Source organism: Pipra filicauda, unplaced genomic scaffold, assembly GCF_003945595.2.
Source record: "Pipra filicauda isolate LSUMZ 115617 unplaced genomic scaffold, ASM394559v2 scaffold183_size1465899_pilon, whole genome shotgun sequence".
NCBI lineage: Eukaryota > Metazoa > Chordata > Aves > Passeriformes > Pipridae > Pipra > Pipra filicauda.
The window spans coordinates 180562-205741 of NW_024104291.1; the positions used below are offsets into that span (position 1 = coordinate 180562).

The window sequence follows — 25180 nt, forward strand, 5'->3', positions numbered from 1 at the left end:
ACCCTGTGTTCTGGCAGTGCTGGACAAGACCAGGGTTGGATTTCCCCACAGCACATTGTGTATATCCTGCCTGTGAAGGGAAGCTTCCCACTTTTGGTCACTTGAGCTATTATATATTTTCTTACAGGGACACATTTCTCTTCCTACAGGAAGTTCGAACTTCCTGCTGCACATATAGATAAGGGTTGGTTAGCGACTGCCAAGTGGGTGGTACAGCCACTGGTGCCAGGCAGGAGCTGCCCCAGGCTCCCTTGTCACAATCCACCAGCTACACTTCTCCTGAGAGCAAGGGGTCTGTGCGGCCTGAGGGCCATGCTGCATGTGCAGCACAGCGCAGCACAGACCTGTGTATAGAAATTACAGATGAAATTGGGAATGTACAGGTTTCTCAGTCTCTAAGCACAAGTGAGCAGACATGGTCTGTTTGAGATTACCAGCTCCTTGAATGCCATGTTTGCTGCATGGTTCCCAATACATGGACCCCTCTCTTTCTCCACAGAGGAAAGTCTCCTGGGTTTGATAGGGAAAGTAAGTTTTGCTGACACTTCGTGAGTGAAGTCTCTCATCAGTGGTATTTGTGAGCACTTCATCCTTGATGAAGCTGTGACAGCATGGAAAGGTCTGGCAATGTACGAGGCAGAACTACTGTGCTTTCAACAGAGGAAACCCTTCAACCTTCAGGAAAGGTCTGTGTGCCATGCAAAAAAGCTGTGTCCATGGGAGGAGTGTCCTACACGTTACATAAGCCCATTCTTCTATTCATTTTATACTACTACTATCTCTCTTACGTAAGTCCATTCTTAAATCTAACCTTTACAATAATTGGTTCTATAGGCTATATATCTTTATTCCAAAAACAATAACTGGTCAATTCTACATAGTTTAACTGATTGGAATCCCTGATACACAGATCAAGATGGGAAGGGGTGAGGGGGTTTCCAAGCAGCATATACGGTCCAGTAACTTAACATACAAGGTCCAGTAACTTCTTGGCAAGATATCCATGGTTGCATACTTCAAACATAACACTCCTTAACAATTCTGCACATTGTGCTTCACAATTTTCTACCTTTAATTGAATGAACTACTTCTTTTATATGATCAAATCTCAATTATTTTATCACAACTACTTCTTCTATGTAATTAAATCCTAATTATTTATGATACTATTTGCAACACACAGAAGAATAAATCTCATGTTTCTGCTGAGGAAGCATTATCATCCCTTTGAAAGTTAGAAGCAGGCTTCAAAGAGATTGTTCAATTATTATGTTTTTTAACCCAAAACATGTATCAGCCCTTGCTTCCCAGTTTAGGAGTTAGGAGAGCGGAAAGAGCACTGCTAAGGGCAGGCATGTACGGACATGTCATTACGAGGTGGAACTGCGGTCAAGCAAAGTTTTCCTGTTTCCTCTTACGTCACCCTGAGCCCGCAGAGCCTGGGGATTTGCTCCAGCGTCGGCCGTGCGCGGAGCCCCGTTTGCAGGAGCAGAAAAAGGAGGACAGCACCAGAAGGGTCCACCGGGAGAGGAGAAGCCATGTACAGGAAAAAGATGAGAGGGTAAAAGAAACTGATGACCAAAAAAACCCACCCCAGCTTCAGCTCTATGCTGTTGTTGCTTCAACCCAAGGGGACCCCTCGCTTTGCTGCCCCAGGGGGGTGCTTTCTCTGTCAGTGCAAAGTCTCTGCCTTGCTTGGGGAAGGGCGAGGGCGATGCTGGCGCCAGTGTACTCGAGTAGGAGCCCCGTCCCAAGTGTAACTGCAGTGGCCGAGGAGCTGCACCGAAGTCTGAGCCTGCTGAGGAAGTTCCCACCGGCATAAAAGCTGTCACGGGAGCCATAAACCATCGCGAAACAAAAGGCACTGACAAAAGCAAAGGAAAGATGGGGGTGTGCTGGGGAAGGGCTAAGGCTGGCTCACCCCAGTGCCAGGCAGCAAGGGAATCCAAAAATGCCTCTTTTCCCTGCTCGACAGTTTCAAGGTCTTGAAACAGACTTTGTGACACAAAATGAAGTGTCAGACCAGGCATTTTCTGTTCAATAGAGGCGGGAAAAAAGCTTTTAATGCAAAGTTTAGTAAAGAAATGCATTGGTTGTACCAAGCATTAGCAAGGGAGGAAAAATGCAGATTAAAGAACTTTTGACACATCTATGGTTGTGTATTTTTAGACATTATCATTATTACTATTATTATCTTGCAATGAGCAGAATTTTAAATAGTTTCTAATAAAAAGTGGTAGAGGAAGGAAGGAAAATTATTAAATGTCTATAATGATGCGGTTTATTACACAAAGTCTTAATGAGAGATATTAGGTTTTTTGGTAAAATTTTAAAATAGTCTCATAGCATTCCTGTTCAAGTTATGGACGATGGAACAATGCAATAGCAAATTTATAAATAACAGATTTTAAAATATATTTGTAATCAGTCAATTTAATTTTCAAGTTTTAATGCACATTTATATAGCAGCTGCATATAAATGAAAAAGAAAGTAAAGCCTAGGAGACAGTTATGTTGGGTGTCATCCCTCTGCCATTTTCTCCCCTAACTTCTCTAAATGTTTTAGGGTACAATCCACCTTTTAAATTCTCAGTCACTCTTTACAGTTGATGTACTTCTCTCCAGCTCTTAAATTCTGAAAAGGTTCATGAGACTGATGAATCAAATTTAGAAAGAAAACTAAAAATGTTTTCTTTTTTATTTATTTTATTATGTACTAACTCTTAATTTTGTGTCATATCTGTGTCAAGGAACCAGCTGTTAAGTGCTTGGTTTTTTTTTAAGTTAGGCTCTAACTTAAGTTAGGCTGAGTGTATATATGTACCATACATAAAAATGCTGAACAGCAAGGACTGCTCGTGAAAACTATAAAAAGAAAAAAAAAATTGAAGCGATTGCACGGCTTTTGGCAATTTACCTGTAAACTCACAATTTATTTTAAGTATTCTCTCCTCTTGTTTGGGGAGAAAAAAGAATAGATGAAAGGATTATGTGATTCTATATATATTCTCTAGTGTGTGAATGTTTTATGATTGTTTTTAAATTTGTTGTCTGTTAAAGCTGTTTGAATTTACATTAATATATTATTTAAAAAATAGCAAGTTACGTCTTGCTATATAGCAAATATTTATAAGTATGAAGACTTTTGCTTATATTGCATTAAGTTGATTACACCATAAATTTCTCTTGGCCGAACACATCTCTAGGGTGGGTGTATCTTGAAGATTAGTGTATTGCAAGATTGTTCTAAAGAAATGCCTTTATGTCCCTGAAAATATGCACGAGACATCCACTTATCCAAAGTGCAATATTTTATGGTCAAAACACAGGCAAGAAGGTGCTTTTAGACCAGTTTAAGTAAGACTTGGAAGATTTAACTTGTTTGCATGTTATAATCAGATGGCAACATCTACAGATACCTTTGAACAAATCAGATCTCTGTAATCTATTGTAATATCACTTTCCAAAACATTAAAGATACCTTCTGTAATAATGAGATTAACTGATTGGGCTTGAGTATTTGGAATTCAGTGTATTTTCTTTGGTGAACTTCAACCACTTACACATATTATATATTTATTGTGAACATATGATATAATTATTTTATGTATATGTGTTCCCTAAAAATCAAGATTTAAGGAAATTTAAGCTAATAAACATTAACTTCCAAATAACATAAAATAAATAGAAAAAATGCATCTCTTTTAACACCTCAAATGAGAAAGCATAAAAATTGAGCCTGTGCTTCACTTTTGTCTCTCTTTATTGTTTTTTTTAATGACATACTAAAGGAATTATATGTAATAAAAAAGTTATTCCTGTACCAGAATTAAACATTTCGTGGCATTTATGTTTGTTACATTTACATAAATTTGATAGAGAGTCTGATAAAGAAATGTGCACTCGTGATGTCTGTGGTTTATATAAATGGAGTTTACATGGAGAAATAAAGAGAGAGATACATTCTGTGGTTTATAAAATGGTTTGTGTACATATGTATTTTAGCATGTAGGAGGCTGGGATGAGAGTGGAGACAGGATAAGAACACAGAGACTATTGACTGACTCAGATAAATGATGTGATTTTTAAGTAGGCGGTGAGTCTTGAAGCTAGAGAATATGTGACAGTTACTTGATCTGCAAGATTTCATTTGTCCTTTGTTCAGATAGGGGTTTTTTTTTGGTGGTGGGATTTTTTTCTTTGTTTATTTGGTTTAGTTTTCTTTTTTTTTTTTTAATTTTATTAGTGGGTGCTAATCTACAGAACAATCTGTAGGCTTATTGCTTTTTTGTTAAGAATTTGTTCACTTGTCTACTATATTTGCCCCAGATTACTCTAATGTGGAAAAACATATATCTGAAGTGCATTCTCATATAAATCTCTATACAAGGCGATTGCATGAAGCTACAAAGTGCCTCTGGAGACTTTGTCTCTTATTTATGTATTACAGATAATTACTAAATATAAAGGATACATTCATGACCAACACTGGAAGTCTTTGTATAGGTACTTAATTGGCAATATGTAAAGGTCTTTTCTGAACTGAAAAGGTCTGGATCTAAGAGATGGACTATCTGTCAAAAAATATCATTCTTGGGAGCTGCATCTTGTTGTATAGAGCACTTATTTTTTTTTCTTTCATGTAGAATTGTGCTGACTGTCCTAATCTTTATGAAAATACAATCAGCAAGAGAATCCAATAAAAAGAAATATTCAGCTTCATAATTTATGGTCGGTTTGGTTGATTTTTATTTTTTTTTTAGTTTTGACAAAATTTGCAATGGCTCCCTAGATTGAAAAGGGCTAGATAGAAGCCCTGTAAAAATATCTGACACATTAAAAAAAAAATGTAGAAAGCTTTCAGAAATACTCACACTGATAAGGAAGAGGACGGCCATAGGGAGGATTAGTGGTTCAGGGCTTAGCTCCCTCACGCTGCCGTCGTGCCTACCTCCCCATTTTTCTGCACTGCTCTCTGTGTTTTGCCCTTCTCAGTTCTCCTCGCATTTCCTGCACCCTCCCCCTTTTTTGTGTACTGGAGTACTAATGAAAACAAAGTTGTAACCAGTGATTTCTTGAAATCTCTCTTCTGTTTCAGCATGTATATATCTAAGAAGGCATTAAAAAACCAGTTTGATCCTTTTAAGTTTCCACGGGAGACATATCTGCTATGCAAACTGCGATGGGGTGAGAGCGACCGCTCTTGGATACACTGGGTCAAAAATTATCGTGACGATTATTATCATGCTGAAGTCTACTTTCTGGAGAAAATCTTTAGAATGAAACCATACACTAATGTCAAATGTTCCATCACCTGGTACCTGTCCTGGAGCCCCTGTGTGAACTGCTGTTATGAAATACTGGATTTCTTAGAGAGGCACGAGAATGTGAACATAGACATTCATGTAGCACGGCTTTATTTCAAAGACTCAGAAAGAACCCGCAGAGGTCTGAAGAAACTTGCGAGGTCGGCGCAAGTAAACATTAATGTCATGAACATGGAAGGCAAGTTTTCCTGTGCTTTGTGGGATTGGGAAAGGGTGAACCAGTGAACTTTGTGTCTGTTATGGGCTTGCTTCTGTGCCCAGTGTCCTCCCCGGCTTCTCTGAGGGCACATCAATCATTTGGTGACTGAGTGTTGCATCCAAAAACATGTTAAAATATTGCAGAAGAGGGACAGGATTCTTAGGAACCAGACCTGTATGAAAATTCTCCCTTGTTTAGAGATACTATATTTATGTCACTCCTGAGGGATGAGAGATAAGGTCCTTCTCTCTTCTCCTAGGGGACTAAATGCATTTGCTAGGATGAGGCTGGCTGAAGGGCTCCTCTGCATTTAAAAGAGGGGAAAAAATTGCCTAGGGAGAATGGCATTGGTTCCAAATATGGAGTGGACAGCATCCATCAGCTGACCTGTCCATGGCCAAGCTGTCTCTATGACACGGACACAAGAAAGAGGTTAAAAAGTCTTGTTCCATGAGCTTCTCTGGCATCTGAATAAACTCAGGTTAATCATCTTGCTTCTGTTTCTCCAGACTATAAGGACTGTTCGAAAAACTTTATCCAAGGAGGTGCTGATGATGATTTCTGGACTGTGAACTTTGAGTCAGAGATAACAAAGAATTGTTCGAAACTCTGGCGCATCTTAGAGGTTAGTAGATTTCTGAGCAATAGAGGGAACCACATGAATGCTGATTTGCAGTCTGGGGTAACTGAGCTGTAAAGAGAAGGAAAGAAGCCATTCACGTCTAGTAGGAGTTTAAAGAGTGCTGCAGCAGACTTTTTGGAAACAGTAATATAGTAAAATCATGGGAACTATCCTGTCCCATTGAGAGAAAAGCACTGTGGGTTTTTTTCTATCATATTATGAAGCACAGGCTAAGAGGGCAGTTTTTCTCCTTCAGGCTCCTGAGTGGGAAATCCCTTGATTTTTACCTGGAACTCCAGTCTTATCCCAGAAACCCTCTGCCAGATTCCTTTATAACCCAGATCTGAGCATGGGTTTCAGTTCACCAAATGATGCTACCCAACCCCTTTCTGTCAATATCTGCAGCGGTCTGACAGCCTCCCAGTCACTGGGCCCCTCTATAATACTTCATTGAAGTCCTTTCCAGATTTGATTCAGCAAATTCCATGACTGGCTGGAAGGGTACAGTGTCTGTGAGATGAGAAAAGCTGTTCAAAAGAGAGTGTCTGTCCCCTGTGAAAATTCAACCTTTGTTTTTGTTTTGTGCCAGACCTCCTCAAAGGCAGGAGACAGAAGAGAGAGTGTCTTCAATAACAGTGCTGAAAGTTTGTGCCCCTGGAGACAAGAGACTGTTCTTGAATGAATAGGTCCACATTCTTGGCCTGAAAGGAATGTGGAAAAAAATATAGTGTACAAAAAAAATCTAGCAAAACTAATATAGGTGCTGTAGCACTTTGATTTCACTGTATTAGAGTTTTCTGACAAATGCTATTTTTAGTGAAACAGAGTGAAAGAAATCTATGGCTAAGGGGGTCATTGATTATGTCTGTTACAAATCACAGCAGGTCCAAAGTGCAATTAGAGGATCTAAATGTTATACTTCTATTTTCATTTTAGGATCTTCATTTATAGAATCGAAGAATCACAATATCTCAAGTTAAAGTGACCCAAAAGGATCATCAAGTCCAACGCCCTGCTCCTTGCAGGATGACCTAAAACCAAACAATATGACTAATAAGCATCATTTAGGTGCTTCTTGAACTCTGACAGGCCTGATGTGGTGACCATTTCCCTGGGGATCCTGTTTCTGTGACTGACCACCTTCTCAATGAAGAACGTTTTTCTAATGTCCAAGCTGAACATCCACTAATGCAGCTTCATTCCATTTAGTCCAGTCCTGTCACTGATCACAAGAAAGTCAGTTTCAGGATTACTTCAGAATTGTCCCGTCCCAGCTGGAGAATCCAAGACTCACTCTTGTTAAATTTTGTACCGTTGGTGACTGCACAGCTCTCCAGTCTATCCAGATCTCTCTGCAGGGTCAGATCTCTCTAACCGCAAGGGAGTCCACAGTTCCATCTAGTTTAATATAATTGACATAAGTACTTAATTTTGATTCCTACATTTGATTCCTGCATACAGATAATTTATAAAAACACTGAAGATCACTGGCAGTAAAACTGAGCCCTGAGGAACCCCAGAGGTGACTGGTCAACAGCCTGATGTAACCCCATTTACTGTAGCTTTTTGGGCTATCAACCAATTGCTCACCCAACGCCCTATGGACTTGTCTCTCTGTGTGCTGGACATTTTATCCTGAAGGATACTTACTGTGAGAGTAGTATAAAATCTTTGCTAAAATGCAAACCCACTACATCTGCTTGCTTCCCTTGGTCAACTAGATGAGTGACCTTATAATGAAATGAAATGAGGTTGGTTAAGCAGGACTTTCCCCTTGTGAACCTGTGCTGACTATGACTGATGACTGCAGTCTTGTGAGAGACTGAAAACCTGAAAGAGTTAATGTCTCAAACATCTGGCAGAAGACAAAAGGAATGTTACCATGCAAACGAGACAAGGTGCAGTTAGAAAAGGGGGTCTTGAGGAGGCAGGATAGTGCTTTTCTGGGTCCAACTTCCTTAGGTAACTGTCTAAAAACTAAATTTGAGACAGCATTGCACTTGTGTTTCAGATGGGGGAGGGTAATTGAAACCACGATACCCCCCAACCCCCTTCTGAAAAGTTCGAGAATAACAAAATATACATGTGTGAGGACTAGGCTATAAATAGTGCAACGGAGGGGCAGGGCGTGCACCCACCATCCATGCACCCACCATCTGGAGGAACCGGACCAGAGATGGCACTGGAACCCTGTGTGGTGATCCAGATCTTTTTTTCTCTACCTGTTTTCCTATCTTTCCTTTTTCCTTTCTTCCTCTCCTTAAAAGTTGAACTCCCTGCGGTCGCAGGCTGTTCAGAGATCACTGCCACATTTTATTCAGAAAGGTTTCATCCACAGGCTGTTCAGAAATGTTTAAATTGTTGTTGCTACAGCTTGCCTAACCTATCATAAAGTTTAAACCACTGCTGCCTATATAAATAAAACTTTCCAATTGATCCAGTTGAATCTAATTGATTTAGCCCAAGGGAATCTGGAACTTTGGCTACCTCAGAGTAGGGAGCCCAGAACCTCCCTTTTGGGACCCGGCAGTTGTTTCTCAGAATAACCTTCTCCATAATTTTACCAGGCAATGAAGTGAGACTGGCAGACCTGTAATTACCAGGGTCTTCCTTCTTACCTTTCTTGAAAACTGGGGCAACATTGCCATCTTCCAGTTGACTGGGACCTCTCCAGACTTGGCCAGCTCCTTCAGTATCCTGGGACAAATCCCATCCAGCCCCATAGATTTATGCTTACTCATCTGGAGCAGCCACTCTTGAACAAGTTCAAGGTTGTCTCTGAGTTTATCATCCCCTCAGTCATGGTCTTTCAACAGAAGGCTCTTGAGGTCCCAGGGCCCATCATTGTTATTAAAGACAGAGGCAAAGAAGGTATTAAACATCTCTGCTTTGTTCCTATTTGTGATGTGATCTCTGTCATTGAGTAGCAGACCAACATTATCTCTGATCCTCTACTAAGACATTTCACACACAGCACATGGCCAGCTGCCTTCCTGCTTCTGTGGAGAATGTTGTAATGTAAAATGTTCCTAACATTCCCCAGTTTCTAAAGGCCACCAAGAACCTGGACAGACAGCTTGTCACTGAAAGACTTGAATATATTTGACAGTGCTAAACATCCCTAGTGAGAAACTTCTGGATGTAGAAATGGAGGCAGGTAGCAGCCAGAATGGGGAACAGTGTCCCATGCCCCATACACTGCTAACTTTGTTATTCCTCTGATGTGGTCTAGTTGTGCACTGGATGATGGAAGAAGGGTACTTAAAGAGGATTGCTAAATTAGCAGTTGATTAATCCACTTTAACTTATTTCAGCTGAGGCATTTTGATGAAAACAGGTTATTTCCTTCACTCTTGAAAAATGATTCTCTGGCAAGAGAAGGTCAGGATGCCAAAAGGAACATCTCTGGAGACTTGCTGTCCTCTCGGCTAGCCTTGTCTCCTACCTCATGGTGCAAGAGGAACAGAACAAACCTGAAACCACAGAAAATGCCCCATTGGGGCAGAAAGTGTAGTCCAGACACTGTATCTAGCAGTGTCAGAAGGAGACATTTTTCAGAGAGAGCAGACAATCCTGGCCACTATCTGTGATTCATTATGATCCTGTCACACTACCTCAATACTCACAATGACTGTGTTTGGGAACTCTGCATTTTACCTTTAGTGTCCATATATGGACTTTTTACTATGAGTTTCTCAGATCTACTTTGACCCTGTCCTGCCATCTGCATCCACAGGTTACTGGGCAGAAGATTCCAGAAGTTCATAGTTTGCCATGTAATAAGCACTTGCCTCTGTTTTAAACTGATCAACTTATCACAGTAAGTGTCGGTTCACTAGTCTGCATTTGAAAGACTGTGCTAACCTAGAGAATTTTCCACTGACTCAGTGGGAGCTATAACACATAACTAACAGCAGCACTTGATCTTAAAAGAGCAACTTAAAAAAATCCACAGATGCTCCATTTGAAAGAAGGAAATCTATCCACCAAAAGATGTGACTGTGAGATTATAATTACAGTATCTATGGTCATTGCATTTCAGCATCTCCACTCAGCTAGCGAAAAGGAGTAAGAAGGTATTTTTATCTGCTAGTCCATCCTGGAACTGGACTGCTAGATGTATTCACTGGAAATCCCTTGAAAAACAAGTCACATTAAGCTGCACGAAGAACTGTAGGAATGCAGCTGTATTCCTTTCAGTAGTCAAGCTGTCAGTAGTCAACTAACAACTGCTCTGTCCAGTTGTTAGTTCCTCTGATGTGTGCAGAAGTACAAGCCCTGCTGTCGATAGTATGCTTGGGAATAGAACCTGTCTCCATGCCCTGTTTTTGATCCTAGATTATTTTTGCAAGACTAGGACAAATATTCGTTGATTTATACCCATTTTAGTCATTGAACTCTAAAGATATATTTGGGCCTGATTCTTCTTTCATTTTTACTGCTAATCTTTTAACATAATCAATAGAATTAACCAGAGTTTTGGATCAGTCTAACCTAAAGAGAATCTGGCTTATGAAAACTTAGAGATGATAACCTGTAACTCACAAAATGGCAACACTCCTCAATTAATAATGTCCACTTTGGTAGATGTGTTCTCTTGTTTTGATATGGGTCTTAATATCTTATATGTTCAGGAGCTGATGCTTTCAAGGTGGTTTTAAAGAGTCAGAGTAAACCAAACCACTCACACAGGTTATGGGGGGAAGAGACACGTAGACAATGTGAAACTGCTAAACTCAATTTATGAAGTGGACCAAGTGTCCCCTGTAATCTCTAATGCTGAAGGTGTTTGTAACTAGTTATCACAGGCTGCCAATCAAACAATATCACAGTGTACACCTTCCCAGCAGCTTTGGGGATGGTTCTGTAGCTTGTTGGTCCATTGCCTGTGCCACAGCTCATTATGTTTAGTTCTTGTTTATACTGTCCTGTTGGCCCTGACCTACCACACTCAGCCCGTTTTCACAGCTCTTGGCCAAAGCAAGGTTGTGACATTCCTATGTCATAAGCAAGGAAGAACTGTGAATTGTTTTCACAGTAAAAAACAAAGACAGTTATTATGGTCTGTACCTCTCAGGGCCCTGAGGATTTAAAAAAAAAAAAAAAAAGAAATTGCTTATCTTGACCACTCTAACCTGGGAATTCCGCTGACACACTGCCCACAGATGGCCCAGGAATGACATTTAAGCTCAGGTCTGCACTATTAGTCCCTGCTTGAGCTGCGATGTAGATGTGCTTGTCTCCATCTCTCACATTCATGCATATGTCCATGCCCATGGCAAGCCATGGATCCTGTTGATCTGTTTCCTGACCCATGAACTGATTTTCTGGGTTAATCTCAGACCTCTCTCATCTCTATGGACCAGCCTGGTGATCAGTGTCTCTATGTGACCTTGGTTGCCATCACAGGACCTGATCCTGACCTAAGGATTGACTCCACAGCTTGACATAGGACCTGCCTCGTCAGCATGAAAATCTGGGCTCTTGGTTGATCCTGACTGCTAGCCCCATGAACATATCATTAGACAACATGGGAGATCCCTGCAGTCAGTTGTCCCGGTTGTGTTACCTCCCATCATCTCGTCCACCCCCAGCCTACTCACCTGGGGACGCAGTCAGAAACAAATGCTAAACGTTGGAGCTAAAACGTTGATGTGTTATCAACACTGTTTTGGTCACTGGGCTAAACCCCAACACTATATGGGCTTTTATGAAGAAAATTGACTCCATCCTTGATGGTGCCCCTTGGTTGTAATACCTGATTCTGGTGGATGTTTTCTACTTTTGATGGAGGTTTTACCTCCCATGGGAGCTACAGCTTCCAGGTGAATTTTGGGGAGAGTTTAACCATATAAGGTTGTCATTAAGCAATCCCTGAATTCTTGGAAAAGAAAAGCTCAGCACTGAATGTTTCTGGAGCTGCTCTGAACACTCCCTGGTACGACAGAGAAGGAATGGATGAATCATTGCTTTCTGTCAAGTGAAGTCCATCTGGTTATGCTGTCCCCCTCACTATTTTAAACTCTGCCAGTTGTGTGATGACAGTATGACAGACGCAGGCTCTCGAGGGTACTAGAGACACTCATGCCCACCAGGTTTGGAGTAGTTATTGTTCTGCTTAGTGCTTTGACAAAGCATGTGCACTGAAACAAAGACATAGAAATGAGGCAAAATCAGAAAGATAAATATACAGAACTTCTGTGATGCAAAGTAGTGTGAGAAGACTGCAGAAGGACTGCTTAGAGTAGGAAAACATATTCCAAAATACCTTCACTTGCAGCTTTTCTTTTTTCACACTGATTCCTCATGAGGTATCTTTGGTCCACTTCTCTGATTTCTGCAGTCTCACCAGTTAATGTGAAAGAATTATATTACAAGGATATTGGGATGTTTTGTTTAGCTAAGAAAAATTAATACTGAAGTAAACACGCAGGTAAGCGCTTCCTACTAGCTGCCTGTTTTCCACTTTGCCTGGGTCAGGGCTCTGCCTGCACACCCTTGTGTCTGGCTGTCATTCCACTTCGTTGAACAGAGTCAGGCTCGTAAAGCTCACCCAGCAGCAGCACAGTGTCGCCAGTTATCTTAATCTCTTAAGTTTCGGTTTCCGCATACAGAAGCTGAATAAGAGTCTCAATGAAGTCTGATGACGCTGTGAAACCTGCAGAGGAATGGAAAGCAAAGGTGCTGTGAGAGATAAAAGAACCAAGGGTAGGTGTGCTTATCAATCAGAGTTCCAAAGTCCTATACTGCTAAGGAGGTGTATTTGTGTATCTACAAGCCTTTTTTTATATGCTTTATTGCATTTTTGTGCATACATAAATATCTGTAAATATCTTTGAGTGTGTATTCATACATATAGATTCATACATAGAGACACATTTTAGACTTTTTTATATGTGAAGTTCACAGAGTAAATCTTAAAACACTTTGTGTGTGGTCTTTCTTTCGATAAAAAAATATAGATATCTACTGAAAAACTCCATTAAAATCAAACAAGCATGCAGTGGATTTTCTTTTTACTGTCAAATGTGCCAGCAGCAGAACACTTGAACTAACACAGGATTTACCATTTCAAATTAAGACCAGGAGGCAGCCTGTAAACTGAGATTGAGACCTAAACCTCTGTAGCATAAGCCCCAGGCTTTTAGTCACATTTAAATTCTTCCTCTTTGCTTCCGAATTTCCACTGAGTGATTCTCACCTCTTTGCAACAGATCATTCAGCTAGAGAATAGGAAGCTAAGTATCTGTAAAATTCTCAGAGATTTGCAAATTGGGATCTGGGCTGATTCAAACCTTGTCCCTTTTTGTCGTCTTTGATGTCTGACCTTACTTTCCTTCCTCTGTGCTCCTCTTTCTTCTAACCTGTCTGTCTTCCCTAATTTCTTCCATATGTTTCCATTTCTAGGACTTTACCTCAGCCCGAATTTGTTACTAGACATGCTTCTTGGATTTCAGGTGTCACATAAACCAAAAGACATTTGAGAAAAAATACAAACTATGTGAGACACAGGTGACTCAGCGAGATAAATTAGGGGAGTAGTACATCAGTAGACACCACCTCTGTAATACATCATAGCTGCAGAACTGTTATGCTGCTGTTTCCTGGGAGACATCTGTAGGGAGTTAGTTCCTGTTTCTCTGTCCCCCTCTCTATCATTCAGTGCATATCTCGGAGGCCCTCTGTAAAGTGTTCTGAAGAAATTGTGAAGCTTCTAGATTATTATCCACGGTGAATCTGGTCAAATGTATACGACATGACTCTACTACCAAAGGGAATATTCTCATGAAGGTCTAAGGAACCTGATGGCTAAAGGAGACATGAGTGAGTGTATGTCCACCATTCTGTGTGCCCTTTGCTATGTATGTTCCTCCAAAATGCATTTAGGTTCATGAGGCATGCATATGAGGGTGCTGGTTCCTTAAAAAAACCCCAAACATTTGCTGGAGTGGATGAGATATATTCAGATGTTACCAATAGCTCTGCATCACAAATCATCTTCACATTTATCTCTAACATTACCTTCTGTAAGCAACTTCTGTAAGGGGACGTAATTGACTATGTGAGAAGTAGAATAAAAAATTTTTCACAGCTGTTTGAGTAATATGAGGCTCCACCTATACATATGACCATTGCTACAGGCACATAGCAATTTAAAGGTATACTGGATTACTGCTATTTGCTCATAAAGACCAAGAAACAGGTTTTTCCCACCCAGATATATGATCTGAGGCCATCATCCTCCTCTGACTCACTGAAGTCTTTTCCCTGTAAACAGAATGTGCAAGTTCTTCTAGATGTACAAAAATTCTCTTGTGTGGTAACCTTGTCTTTCTGATTTTATTAAGGTTAAACCAGCGACGGAATTACAAAGGGATTTCTCTCCTCATATTAGACTGGCAGGAATGACAGAACAGCATTTCCTTTTTAAATTTTTTTTTTCCTTTTGGTTTTCCACCATTTCATAGAGCACACTCAGCTTCCTGGAGATACCTGAAAATGTTGTGTTGCTAATTTCCTGCTTCTGTTTGGACTCATTTTTCTCTCCCTGCTTTCTGTGGCATGTTCTGGTTTTATATCAGGAACTACTGCTGCTAATCAAGCCATTTCTTACAGATCAGAGCAATCATCTTGAAGCCTTATTTACATCTGCATATTTGCAAGTACCTACTGCAGGGAGAAGGCAATGAAAGAGTACTACAGTAGCAATGCATTCCTGGTCTTACTGAGAAACATGTCCATGAACTCAGAACTACATTAGTCAATCACTTTTTTGTTTCAAGAACCTCTGAGTGTCTGAGTCGATCCCATTCACTCTCCCTAAGGTATGAAATAATGCAACCACTAGGGAACAATTCTATGCTGTGAAGTGAGGGGTGACCTTGCAGCAGAAGAGGCCCTGAAGGTAGACTCTGTGTTGCCACTGCAGTGCCTGATAACTTGGCATGACTAGTCTTCTTCAGGAGAGTCCTGACAATGCCTGAATCCCTACTCCCTCTGAACTCCACCATTCATCTATGCTTATGTTTCATCTGCCCTGGCAGGAAACTGAACAATTTTTGACAATAGAATACTGAGAACTGGCTGCAGAGAATACAAATAAATCACTCCTCTGGCTTTACAATCCCAAGTCAGACTTGGCATTGAAGAAGGCAATGGCTTTATCCTCAGGGAGTGCACATTACTGGATGATGACTCACCAGGGATCCATTTCTACAGCTTGCATCAGGGCCACAAAATAATTGTGTCACAAAACCAGAGAAAACTGTAAGTGACAGAGACTGATTCTACCTAAGCCATATGAAGAATTCTTTTGTAATCCCTTTCCTCTGCAAGCCAGTTTTGGGCCAGTCAGAGGAAATTTCACTAGAAACTAGCATTGTTTCACTCATTTTTCAGATGAGTACATATGAGTACAGAGCTCTTCTCAGCTGTGACATTTCAAAAATGTCTTGGTGTTCCCTCACAAAAAGCTGTCAACTGCTGAAGCTCTCTTGGATGATAGGCAGCTTGCTTCAAGTTCACCTGAGAGTGTCTGCACAGTCACTGACCACAGCTCAGTGGTCACACACATGGAGGGTTTTCTTTGTTTACGTGAGGACCTAGGTTTGAGGGTGTGTGAGTGGTCCTTGGAACTCCACAGGAGTAGTCCCATAAAGTGAAATGGCAGCAACCACCATCACCTGCGGGAGTTCCACAGACTCACAGGGTTTTGTCCGTGATGTCATCTGTCTCCCTCTCTCCATTGGGTTCTGCTCAACTTTCTGATATATCTGGGTGTCAGAAAAGTTATCTGCCATTCCACAGCTATGTGTCTTGATGCCATTTGTGTAAATGCTTTTCTCTCAGTGCATTGGGGTGACTAGAGAAGATTCGCTTTTCTGTTCTGGAGCTAAAGGTAATAAAGAGATGTAATTTCTGTCTGCACTGCAAAATAAAAAAAAAGTCTCACCTGTTAATTCCAGTTTCTGGAAGGTAAACTTGTATTCAGGGCCAGATCCATTTCTGAATGGCAGCACCCCATTTACAGTCTTTTGCTGCCAGGAATTTGCTTTCAGCTTCAGCCAGTGGGGTAGTGCAAATAAGCATAAGAAAAAGTCACCACAAGGAAACATTCAACTGACTAACATTAGAGACGCCCAAAGTTCAGCATTCGGGAATAGAAACCGAAACAAACGTAAGGCTAATAAAGGCACATCCAATGGCCAAGAGGTGACACACAAAACCAGAAACATCCATGGCTGCTGTCGGTGGCAGAGGTAAGTAAATTTATGTGAAATGTAGGCCTATTTCTCCATATTCAAGTGTAGATATTTACTGTAGTTGTATCTAAGAAACTGGAGAGTAGGGAAAAATGTGTTGTGTTGCCACATGAGGATACACAGGAGACACTTGTGGATATGTGTATTATTTCTTTGAATGCATTATCGTATATTGAGTCTTAGGTCCAGCTTCAAAATATTAATATAATTTTGTTAACCTTAATGTGGAAGAAAGAATTCAAAATCCAAAAGAACTTTTAATATGAAAGAGATCTGAAAAGCAATTAAGAATGGAGCAAATCTTATCTATTATCAAATCTATCTATTATGGAGCTTATCTATTCACTTATTTTATTTTCATTGTGATAAACAACTAGAATATTCTTCTTAAAGAATCGGCAACATGGCTGTGCAAAGAGTTGATCATGTCTCTGTTGATGTGGAAGACTATTTTATTTCTGCTGAAATGCAATTTGACTCTGTATATTTCATAATTTCTCATCTTAAAGACCTAAGCTGTGGAAAAAGTGCCTTTAGTATCTTAATTCTAAGTAAATTATTTTTATTATATTATATATTATATGTAAAATAAAAATTAATTATTTTAAATTTTAATTCTATATAAAATTTATGTATAAATTTGTAAAGGGAAATAAATTTCAATTAATTAATCTATTAAATAAAATTACGGTTCCTCGATCCTTAATTTCACTATAGATGGATTTTTACAAAATAAATAGGTAGCCTTGATCACCTGCAAGTGATCAAGTGTTTTTCTCTACACTCTCAGCTGGGAAGGGATCAATGAGTCATGGGGTCAAACTTGCCTGCTACCACGAGAGGCAAAACGTGTATAATCAGGCAGCTCTGTGGTGCTCCCCCTTGGGTATTTGTTAGTCAGAAATCATCCTCCTTTCCTCACTATATTTTTTCCTTGACACTGATATTTTTCTAGCTTTTGAAACGGTTTCATAATAAGTAAGGAAGGGATTGTTGGTTGCGAAAATGTTTTTGTCTAGACTGACATTATGAGTTACAATAGGAAAATAGCTCAAGTTTTGCCTGCCTAGTAGAAGTGGTTTGGAAGATTTAAAGGGATAAGAGATTTGATTCCACTCTTTGATTAGTCAGAGAAAAACAGATGCAGTACTGCTGAAATCAGTGAAGTTAAACTCAAGTGTTTACACAATCAACCCTAATGTGTTAAACTGAGCAAGGGTTCAAGTAGAGTATAGTTTAAACAGCCATCAAGTTCAACTCCCAGGTAGGAATCCACCCCTCCTGCATTCCAGAGTGCTTATTCTGCTGTGCAGACATTACTTATTAAGTCCTTTTAGAGAAAAGAGATTTGGCAGGGAGTGTATAGACTGAAAGGGGTCTGGGGAGAAAGTGTAGAGGAAGTTTTGTTTTCTGATCTGCTATCCTCAATGACTTACAAATCTTTTCCATATAGATCCTGCACCCAGAAAGAAAAACCAAGGGTAAGAGATGTCATCTATCACTGTGTGCTGTTTGAGCTCCATGGTGATTTCCAGAGACAGCCTTGTGCCTTGTTTTCCTCTTAACATCCCTTTCCCCAATCTTCCTTTTCTGTTTTCTTACTGCTTTGACTGGTGCTGATCCCTGAGTGGTGATGGGGCTGCTTATGCACCCAACAGTTCTCAACAAAGTGCTGTGGGTGTTCTGGAGTCTTCATCAAATTCCAGATTTAGATCATTAGATTGCGACATTCTTCAAGCTGCTCATTTGTGATGGGAAAGGCTGAAAGTGGGAGGCTTGACTGATGCTGAGAGCAGGCAATGCCCAACAGGACAAACATCGTTGAAGAGCCGTGATCACAGTACTGCTGGTACTTCTGTTGCAGGTGGAAGATACAGCCAAAAGACTTCAAAAGAAATTATTTGCCTGGCCAACATCCACAGGTGGTGTACCTGCTCTATGAAATCAGGTGGAGAAATGGTTCCATCTGGAGGAACTGGTTCTCAAACAATCGTAACCAACATGCTGAAGTCAACTTCTTGGAAAATTGCTTCAGTGGTGTGCCACCAGCTCCTTGTTCCATCACCTGGTTCCTTTCAACTAGTCCCTGTGGAGAATGCTCCAGGAGAATTCTGGAGTTCCTGAGGACACATCGTAATGTGACCTTGGAAATATACGCAGCCAAGCTGTTCAGGCACCAGGATATGCGCAACCGGCAAGGTCTCTGCAACCTGGTGATGAATGGAGTCTCTATACGTATCATGAATCTTGCAGGTAACCCAACTCTTTGGCGGCTTTGTCTAGCTGTGGATTGAAAGTTTTGGGACTATGTGCACTCTCAGTTTGTAATAGAGGTGATGACTGGCATTGTGGAGGACTAGTGAGTGCAAAAATGTCACTCTGTTCTGCCTTATTTTTTCCCCAGTCCTATACAGCAGCAGGACTGACCTGGTCATTTCCTCTTGTCAAATCTGAACATGGAGAGTTAGGGCTTTCTCTAGCCATCCACACCTCCCTTATGTGCAGTGAAAAATCCTGGGCTTAAGACAGAACCTGTCCCTCCTAGCATATATATACAGATCAGCTTGCCAACTGCAGCCAGTAATTGCTTTCCCTTGATAGAGACTTTCAGATGATGCAGCACAGAGAATATGTCTTGCACGTGTGTCTTTTTGTTTGTATATCTTGCTTGCCTGTTGATGTTTGGCTGTACAAATAGTCCGGACAAGCAGCTCACAGAAAAGAATGTACATTTGAAGAGATGAATTTCACACGCCTGTCTGGACACTTACTACTGGAGTGTGCAGCTCTTAAATCCACCAGGTCTAATGCATTCTTAAAGGACACTGCTTATCTTGTGGAACCTATCTCTGGGATTATATCACCAGAGCACTGACAGAAGCTCTGGCCACCCTGTTAACACTAAGATCATTCTGAAGCTGATAAATGTTGGAGTGTTCACTCCAGGTTTTCCCTGATCATTGAGATAAGTGTGCTGGTTTAAAGGTAAACCAGCAGGGGAAATGAACTCAACTCAAAAGAGAGATTATAAATCAGAATAACAATTTAATAAAATAATACAATAAGTACAATTATACAGACAAACAATTGGTTTTAACCCACAAAACCCAAATACATAACCCAGCACCCTGGGGCATGAACAGAGTGGTGTTCTTTGGGCCCCCTGAGTCCAAAGGAAAAGGAGAGGGGAAAAACCCTGTTGGTGAGAGTGCTGTTGCAGTCTGGTCAAGAGTGGTGATTGCAGTCCGGTCGAGAGTGATGGTTGCAGTCTGGTTGAAAAGTGGTGGCTGCAGTCCAGTCGAGAGCGGTGGCTGCAGTCTGGTTGAGAGCGGTGACCTGCAGTCTTCCTCTGGATCCCACGAGTGGTTAAAAAGGTCCCAAGACTCCAAGATTATATATCCTCCAGTTCAGGCAGGAATGCTCAGTACCTCCCTCAGGGCGGGGGGTTCCTTAACGGGTGTGAGGACAAGAGCAATTCCTACCTCGCAGGCCTCTTAGCACCTAGTTTATAGCCTGAGGAGTCAGGCTCTATGTGCAGATGGTGTAAATGGTTCATTGATAACAGTTTCTGGGAAATGGCATGGAAGGCTATAGAATACACAGTTTTGGGTTACACCCATCCAGTGATGAACTGGTCTCAGCTGTCCTAACTAGGACAATAAGTCAGACAAATTCATGATTGAAGCAACAGTGTCTTACCAAAGCTGTGTGATCAAGCACAAGGCTGCCAGAAGATATGCCTGACAAGCTCTGACTTGCATGTGCCACTTCCCTTTTCAGTCCTTCCCTTGCTGATTCCTTCTCTCTTGGCAAATGTGCTCTGACTTTACGCCTTGATGTGCTATTCTTGATAGGGGCTGTCCTAACCACCACAGTGATTTTGCTCTCTGGCTATTCTTTTTTAGACATATTTCTGGTTTTGGAGTTTTGGTTCCCCTTTCCACTAACTTACTTGTATATTTAATTGTGTAATCCCTTGCATGAATATCTTTCTCCTGCCCTTTACTGTAATCTTACTGAAAAACAAGTGACAAACTGACATGTTAATGAAGAAAGAGCTGGGCATCTTTTCATCAAGAGTGACTGGATATCTCTCTTCCTAGATTACAGTTACTGCTGGAAAAGATTTGTTGCATACCAACATGGAGAAGATGATTATTGGCCCCAGAACTTCACTGCATACATCTTTCTGAACTGGAGAGAGCTTGGTCATATCTTTTTGGTTAGTAGACACCTGAAGAACACACTGAGAGCAAAAATTAATGCAAAGTCCCAAGAAAAGGAGGTTTGGCAATGGTGTTAGCAGAAACGATAGTATTAAAAATCAGCATGGGCTTGATGCTGCATAAGTAGAGGGCCCAGCAACAAGAGACTGCCGAGGACTATGCCACTACACTGTGCCTATGTGACTGGGAGTAGAGAAGAGATTTAGCAGTACTCTCAGGTGTTTTACTAAGGAAAGGGTACATTATTTCAACCCTTTACATGGACCAGCTGCCAATTAATTAGCTTGCAGCTTGCTGGAGCTATTTGACCCCAAAAGCTTCTTCAGCTGTGTAATCATGATTCAAGCACTCTCTTTTTGCTTCTCGGAATAGGGCCACTGATTTTAGCTAAGTTCTGAGCAAGTTTAAAAGCCTGGATTAGTGGATTTGCTTTCAGGATCAGAGTTTATATATAAGAGTATCATGCGACTGAGATCCACATTCCCTGTTTTTTGTAATCCATACAACTGCAGAAGTTATTTGTACAGCCTGATATCCTACTATATAAGAAAGAGAAGGTGGTCTATTGAACAGGTCTGTTGAACTCCAGTCCTAGTCTTCTAGGACTCACCCACTTCCTGGCTCACCCACTCTTTGTGGAGCAAGCCAGTTCTTGCTTGAACTGGTCCCTCTATGCAGAATGGATGGCAGGAGATGGAGGAAGGGATGCACACAACTGCATTATACAGGCAGGAACTTACAGTCACACACACAAAACTAACCTGTATGTAGGATGCTATAAGCACCTGAGGACGCTATAAACTTCCTGAATGAAGAAAAAGTACACTTTAGACTTCATTTCAATTCCATCCACCCCAAACTTTACATAGGACTTTTAATACCTCAAGACCTGACCTTTTTAATTCTTGTCTGAATAAGACATTCAGGTGACAGGATACACACTCAGTGGCAATATCCAGTCAATCATCTGATCTAACAAAGTAGTTAATGCAATGTAATGGTTTAGGAGACCTTTTTCCCTTGGCTTTCAGTCTTTCTGAGTCTCCTAATGTCTGAAATGATTAAATAATTTAGCATCTTACGCACAATCAAATGCATAGTGTGATGCTTACCAGGGAGCTGAACAAAGCTCTCTGTTAAATGCTTGTGAGTACTGACAAACTACAGCTGACTCAGCACAGTTCCCTGTGCAGCAGTACAAGGTGAACATGCCCTTCAAGTCCAGGTTTTAAAGAGCCAGCTAACAAATTACCTGTCCCTCCCATGCCAGCCTTGTTGATTACTGGCCAGTCCTGGTGGCTAGGGAGTTTGCACTGGGACACATGCTGAAAGCACTCTCTCAACTGCTTTGCTGTCTCAGGAAAATACAAGCCATCCCTAAAATGAAGGTGAATATGGCCCATTATCAGTAGTTCTGCTAACTACCAGCCCTCCACAGAAGGAATGGGAAGGTCTATGTGTTCAGCCCTTTTGAAAATCCAGCCCTGTTTTACTAATTACGCCGAGGTGTAATGAGGTGAGCGAGTTCCAGGCACGTGCTCCAGAGAAGCACAGACTGTTGTGTGAAGTCCTGGCCTCCCTGGCAGAAGAAGGACACTGAGGAACCAGAGAGGGTTTGATGGAATACCCCTTCAAAGGGCAGGGGGCTGGAGCACTTGCCCTACGAAGAGAGACTGAGGGAACTGGCTTTGCCAGAGGCAAAGAAAAGAAGGCTAAGTGGGATCTAACTGCAGTTTTCCACTACATAAAGGCAGTAAAAACGTAGCTAAACTCTCCTCAAAGATGCACAGAGGAAATATGAGGTAACATGCACAAGCTGCAAAAAGGGAAATTCCAACTGGATAGAAGGAAAAAGTCTCCCCTGAGAAAGGTGCTGTACTGGAACCCAGAGAGGCTGGCAGACCTCCTTCCCTGGAGACACTGAGAGCTTTCCTTTGAGCTGCCAGATCCAGCTTTGGAGTTAGCCATGATGGAAATATGCTGTTGGACTAGAGACTTCAGGAGGGCCTTTGTAACCCCTGAAAAATCTGTCTTTTCACAGGAGCTAGCTCCATTTCCCCTGGATTCAACTATGCAATCTGCCACCTTTTAAATTCTTCTGTTTCTAAATGGTCTGTCTTTCTAGGAGGTGTGTACATGGCACAGTAAATTATGAGGTGCTACCCTGTTGCCTGGAAAACTATATCCCAAAGGAGACTATCTAAAATACTGAAGGAAGATCAGGGTGATTGATTTCTTGGACTAGATACTGTATTTTCAAATTCTATATTATGTTGAAGAGACAACTTAAGCTTTTGGCATCTGATTTTTAATGTTCAAGTTTCTTTCTTCCTACTAGGGTCTTCCTCCATTGCTGCCATACTGAATACTAATAAGCATCACCACCATGCTTTCAAGCTTGTTTTGTGCATCAATAACAGACCAGAAAAGCCACTGCCCAGCAATCATTTCTGCTGCAGCCTTGATGAGTTTCATCCTGCCACCAGAGAAGGCTCTTATCGCTGTCTGGATATTGTTAAGTATTGGACGGAGCAGAAGGAGCACATGAGAAGCCATCAGGAAGTTCAGATGACACAGCCAGGCATCCAGGGCACAGTTCTCTGGGTCTTTATAAGACTTCCTGAAAGTCCAGTGGGGATGGAGACCATGCCCCGTAATCAGATATTTCACATATGCTGATTCTGCAGTCAGATTCTGCCAGAACCCTCTTGAGACGCCAGCAAGCAACATTTTTCATGAATACGTGTTTGTGTGGTTCTGCAAATACTTCAGGCTATTACAGTATTTATGCAATTCTGTAATAATATCTCACTTTAAGTTTTTATTCTCCCTACATTTGTGACTGTAAAACCAATAGAATAAAAGGAAAAAATATCAACCCTATGGAAACTTTGCTTTTCTTGTTCAGTTCCTGGATACACATCCCTCCCTTGTAATTCCACACTCTGGAGACCTAGCTGTTCATTGCAAACTGGGATAACAAGGTAAAAAATCTCTGCTTTTCCAGCTGGAAACACTGAGTGGAATCGTGAAGTAGGAGATACTGAAAGCTCTGAGCTATCTGTACAAGCAGAGGGCAAAAAGAAGATACAGGTGTGCTAGGTCTTGCAGCACTTTTCAATTTGCACTGCAAATAATGTACAACATCTGAATGAATCATGTTGGGAGCTCCATGTTTCATAATTCCCAATCCCTCCAAGCAGGAGGCCCATTGTGTGATCCCACTGGGGAATGTGCTGGTGCTGGGATTTGCAACATGCAGGCACAAACAATGATTTGAAGAGTAAGGCAGGGCCTGGAGGGAGCCATGCCTATCTCTTCCAGTTTATCAGTGCTTATAGCATCCTTTGGCCATGCCAAAATCTCCAGATGTTTAGCAGACAATCAAGACAGCCAGGAAAGCTACCGGCTGAGGAAGCAGCTTCAGTCCCTGCAGTATGAGAGTATACCTAAGGCTGAGCACAACTGGTGGGGAGTGTCTCCTGCATTAAGCACATAAAATAACTCCAAGCAGTGTTGTCCTAGTTAGGACAGCTGAGACCAGTTTATCATGGTATGGGTGTAACCCAAAACTGTGTATTCTATAGCCTTCCATGCCATTTCCCAGAAATTGGTAGCAGTAGAGGCCTGTAGATGTTCCTGTCCTCATACCCTTTTATGGAATTCCCCGCTCTGAGGGAAGGACTGAGCATCCTCATACCCTTTTATGGAATTCCCCACTCTGAGAGAAGGACTGAGCATTCCTGCCTGAACTGGAGAATATATAAACTTGGAGTTTTGGAACCTTTTTACCACTCGTGGGATCCAGAGGAAGACTGCAGCTCACCGCTCTCAACCAGACTGAGACCACCACCCTCAACTGGACTGCAATCACCACTTTTGACCATACTGCAACAGCTCTCCCACCAGCAGGTTTTTTCCCCTCTCCCTTTACTTTGGACTCGGGGGGGGGCCCAAGAAGCACCACTTTGTTCATGCCCCAGGGTGCTGGGTTATACATTTGGCTTTTGTGGGTTAAAACCAAATTGCTTGTCTGTATAAACGTACTTATTGTATTATTTTATTAAATTGTTATTCTGACTTATAATCTCTCTTTTGAGTTGAGTTCATTTCCCCTGCTGGTTAACTTTTAAACCAGCACAAGTGTGTATAGCACAGCTAAAGTATTTTTCCTCCTGTATAGGACCTCATGCTGGATGTCACATGCTGTCTTTCTGGCCATTATAGTGTTTACTTTTTGTTTCCTTAGGGAGAAATCAAATCACTTGATCGATGTGTAGTTGAGTACAGCAGGGTCCATAACCATTCATGCTCAGGGCTCAGGCCTTGCCCACTAAAGGCAGGAGGACAAACTTCCTGTGGTCTGTTTGGAAGCTTGCCTGTTTCAAGTCAGCCCAGCGAAATTTTTCACACCAGTTTTGTCTGCCAGAGTGAATTTGCAATCTTCTGTATCTCTGCTGTGCCCCTACTGGCATGTAAGGGCCTAGGGATGGGTCTACCACACTATTAGCCCATAAAGGTAACCACAGAAGGCAGCTGGTCTG

The 25180-nt window shown here is 41.4% G+C and overlaps 1 protein-coding gene and 1 long non-coding RNA gene across 3 annotated transcripts; one reads left to right on the forward strand and one right to left on the reverse strand.

The window, feature by feature from the left end:
- Positions 1 to 1466: 1466 nt before the first annotated feature.
- LOC113989400 lies at positions 1467 to 23473 on the forward strand. The gene is made up of 8 exons (XM_039380019.1): positions 1467 to 1561; positions 5099 to 5505; positions 6036 to 6151; positions 6738 to 6792; positions 16179 to 16407; positions 18275 to 18663; positions 20514 to 20632; positions 22975 to 23473. Exons 1-8 carry the CDS (start codon positions 1539 to 1541, stop codon positions 22999 to 23001), a joined length of 1365 nt encoding a protein of 454 aa, XP_039235953.1. The 5' UTR covers positions 1467 to 1538; the 3' UTR covers positions 23002 to 23473.
- LOC120323011 lies at positions 12077 to 13751 on the reverse strand. 2 transcript variants are annotated; one of them, XR_005563054.1, is made up of 3 exons: positions 13476 to 13751; positions 12417 to 12806; positions 12077 to 12291 (listed from the first exon to the last, which is right to left on the reverse strand). It is a non-coding gene; the product is annotated as an uncharacterized LOC120323011 (long non-coding RNA). The 2 variants fall into 2 exon arrangements; XR_005563053.1 differs by having other exon boundaries at positions 13444 to 13751.
- Positions 23474 to 25180: the final 1707 nt, after the last annotated feature.

What these genes read in the sequence shown, in the direction of transcription:
- LOC113989400 (XM_039380019.1), top strand. Translation starts at nt 1,539, where the DNA reads ATGTACAGGAAAAAGATGAGAGG. An exon ending in AACTCTGGCGCATCTTAGAG is followed by an intron (nt 6,152 to 6,737) that starts GTTAGTAGATTT and finishes GTTTTGTGCCAG; the next exon opens with ACCTCCTCAAAGGCAGGAGA. An exon ending in ACGTATCATGAATCTTGCAG is followed by an intron (nt 18,664 to 20,513) that starts GTAACCCAACTC and finishes CTCTCTTCCTAG; the next exon opens with ATTACAGTTACTGCTGGAAA.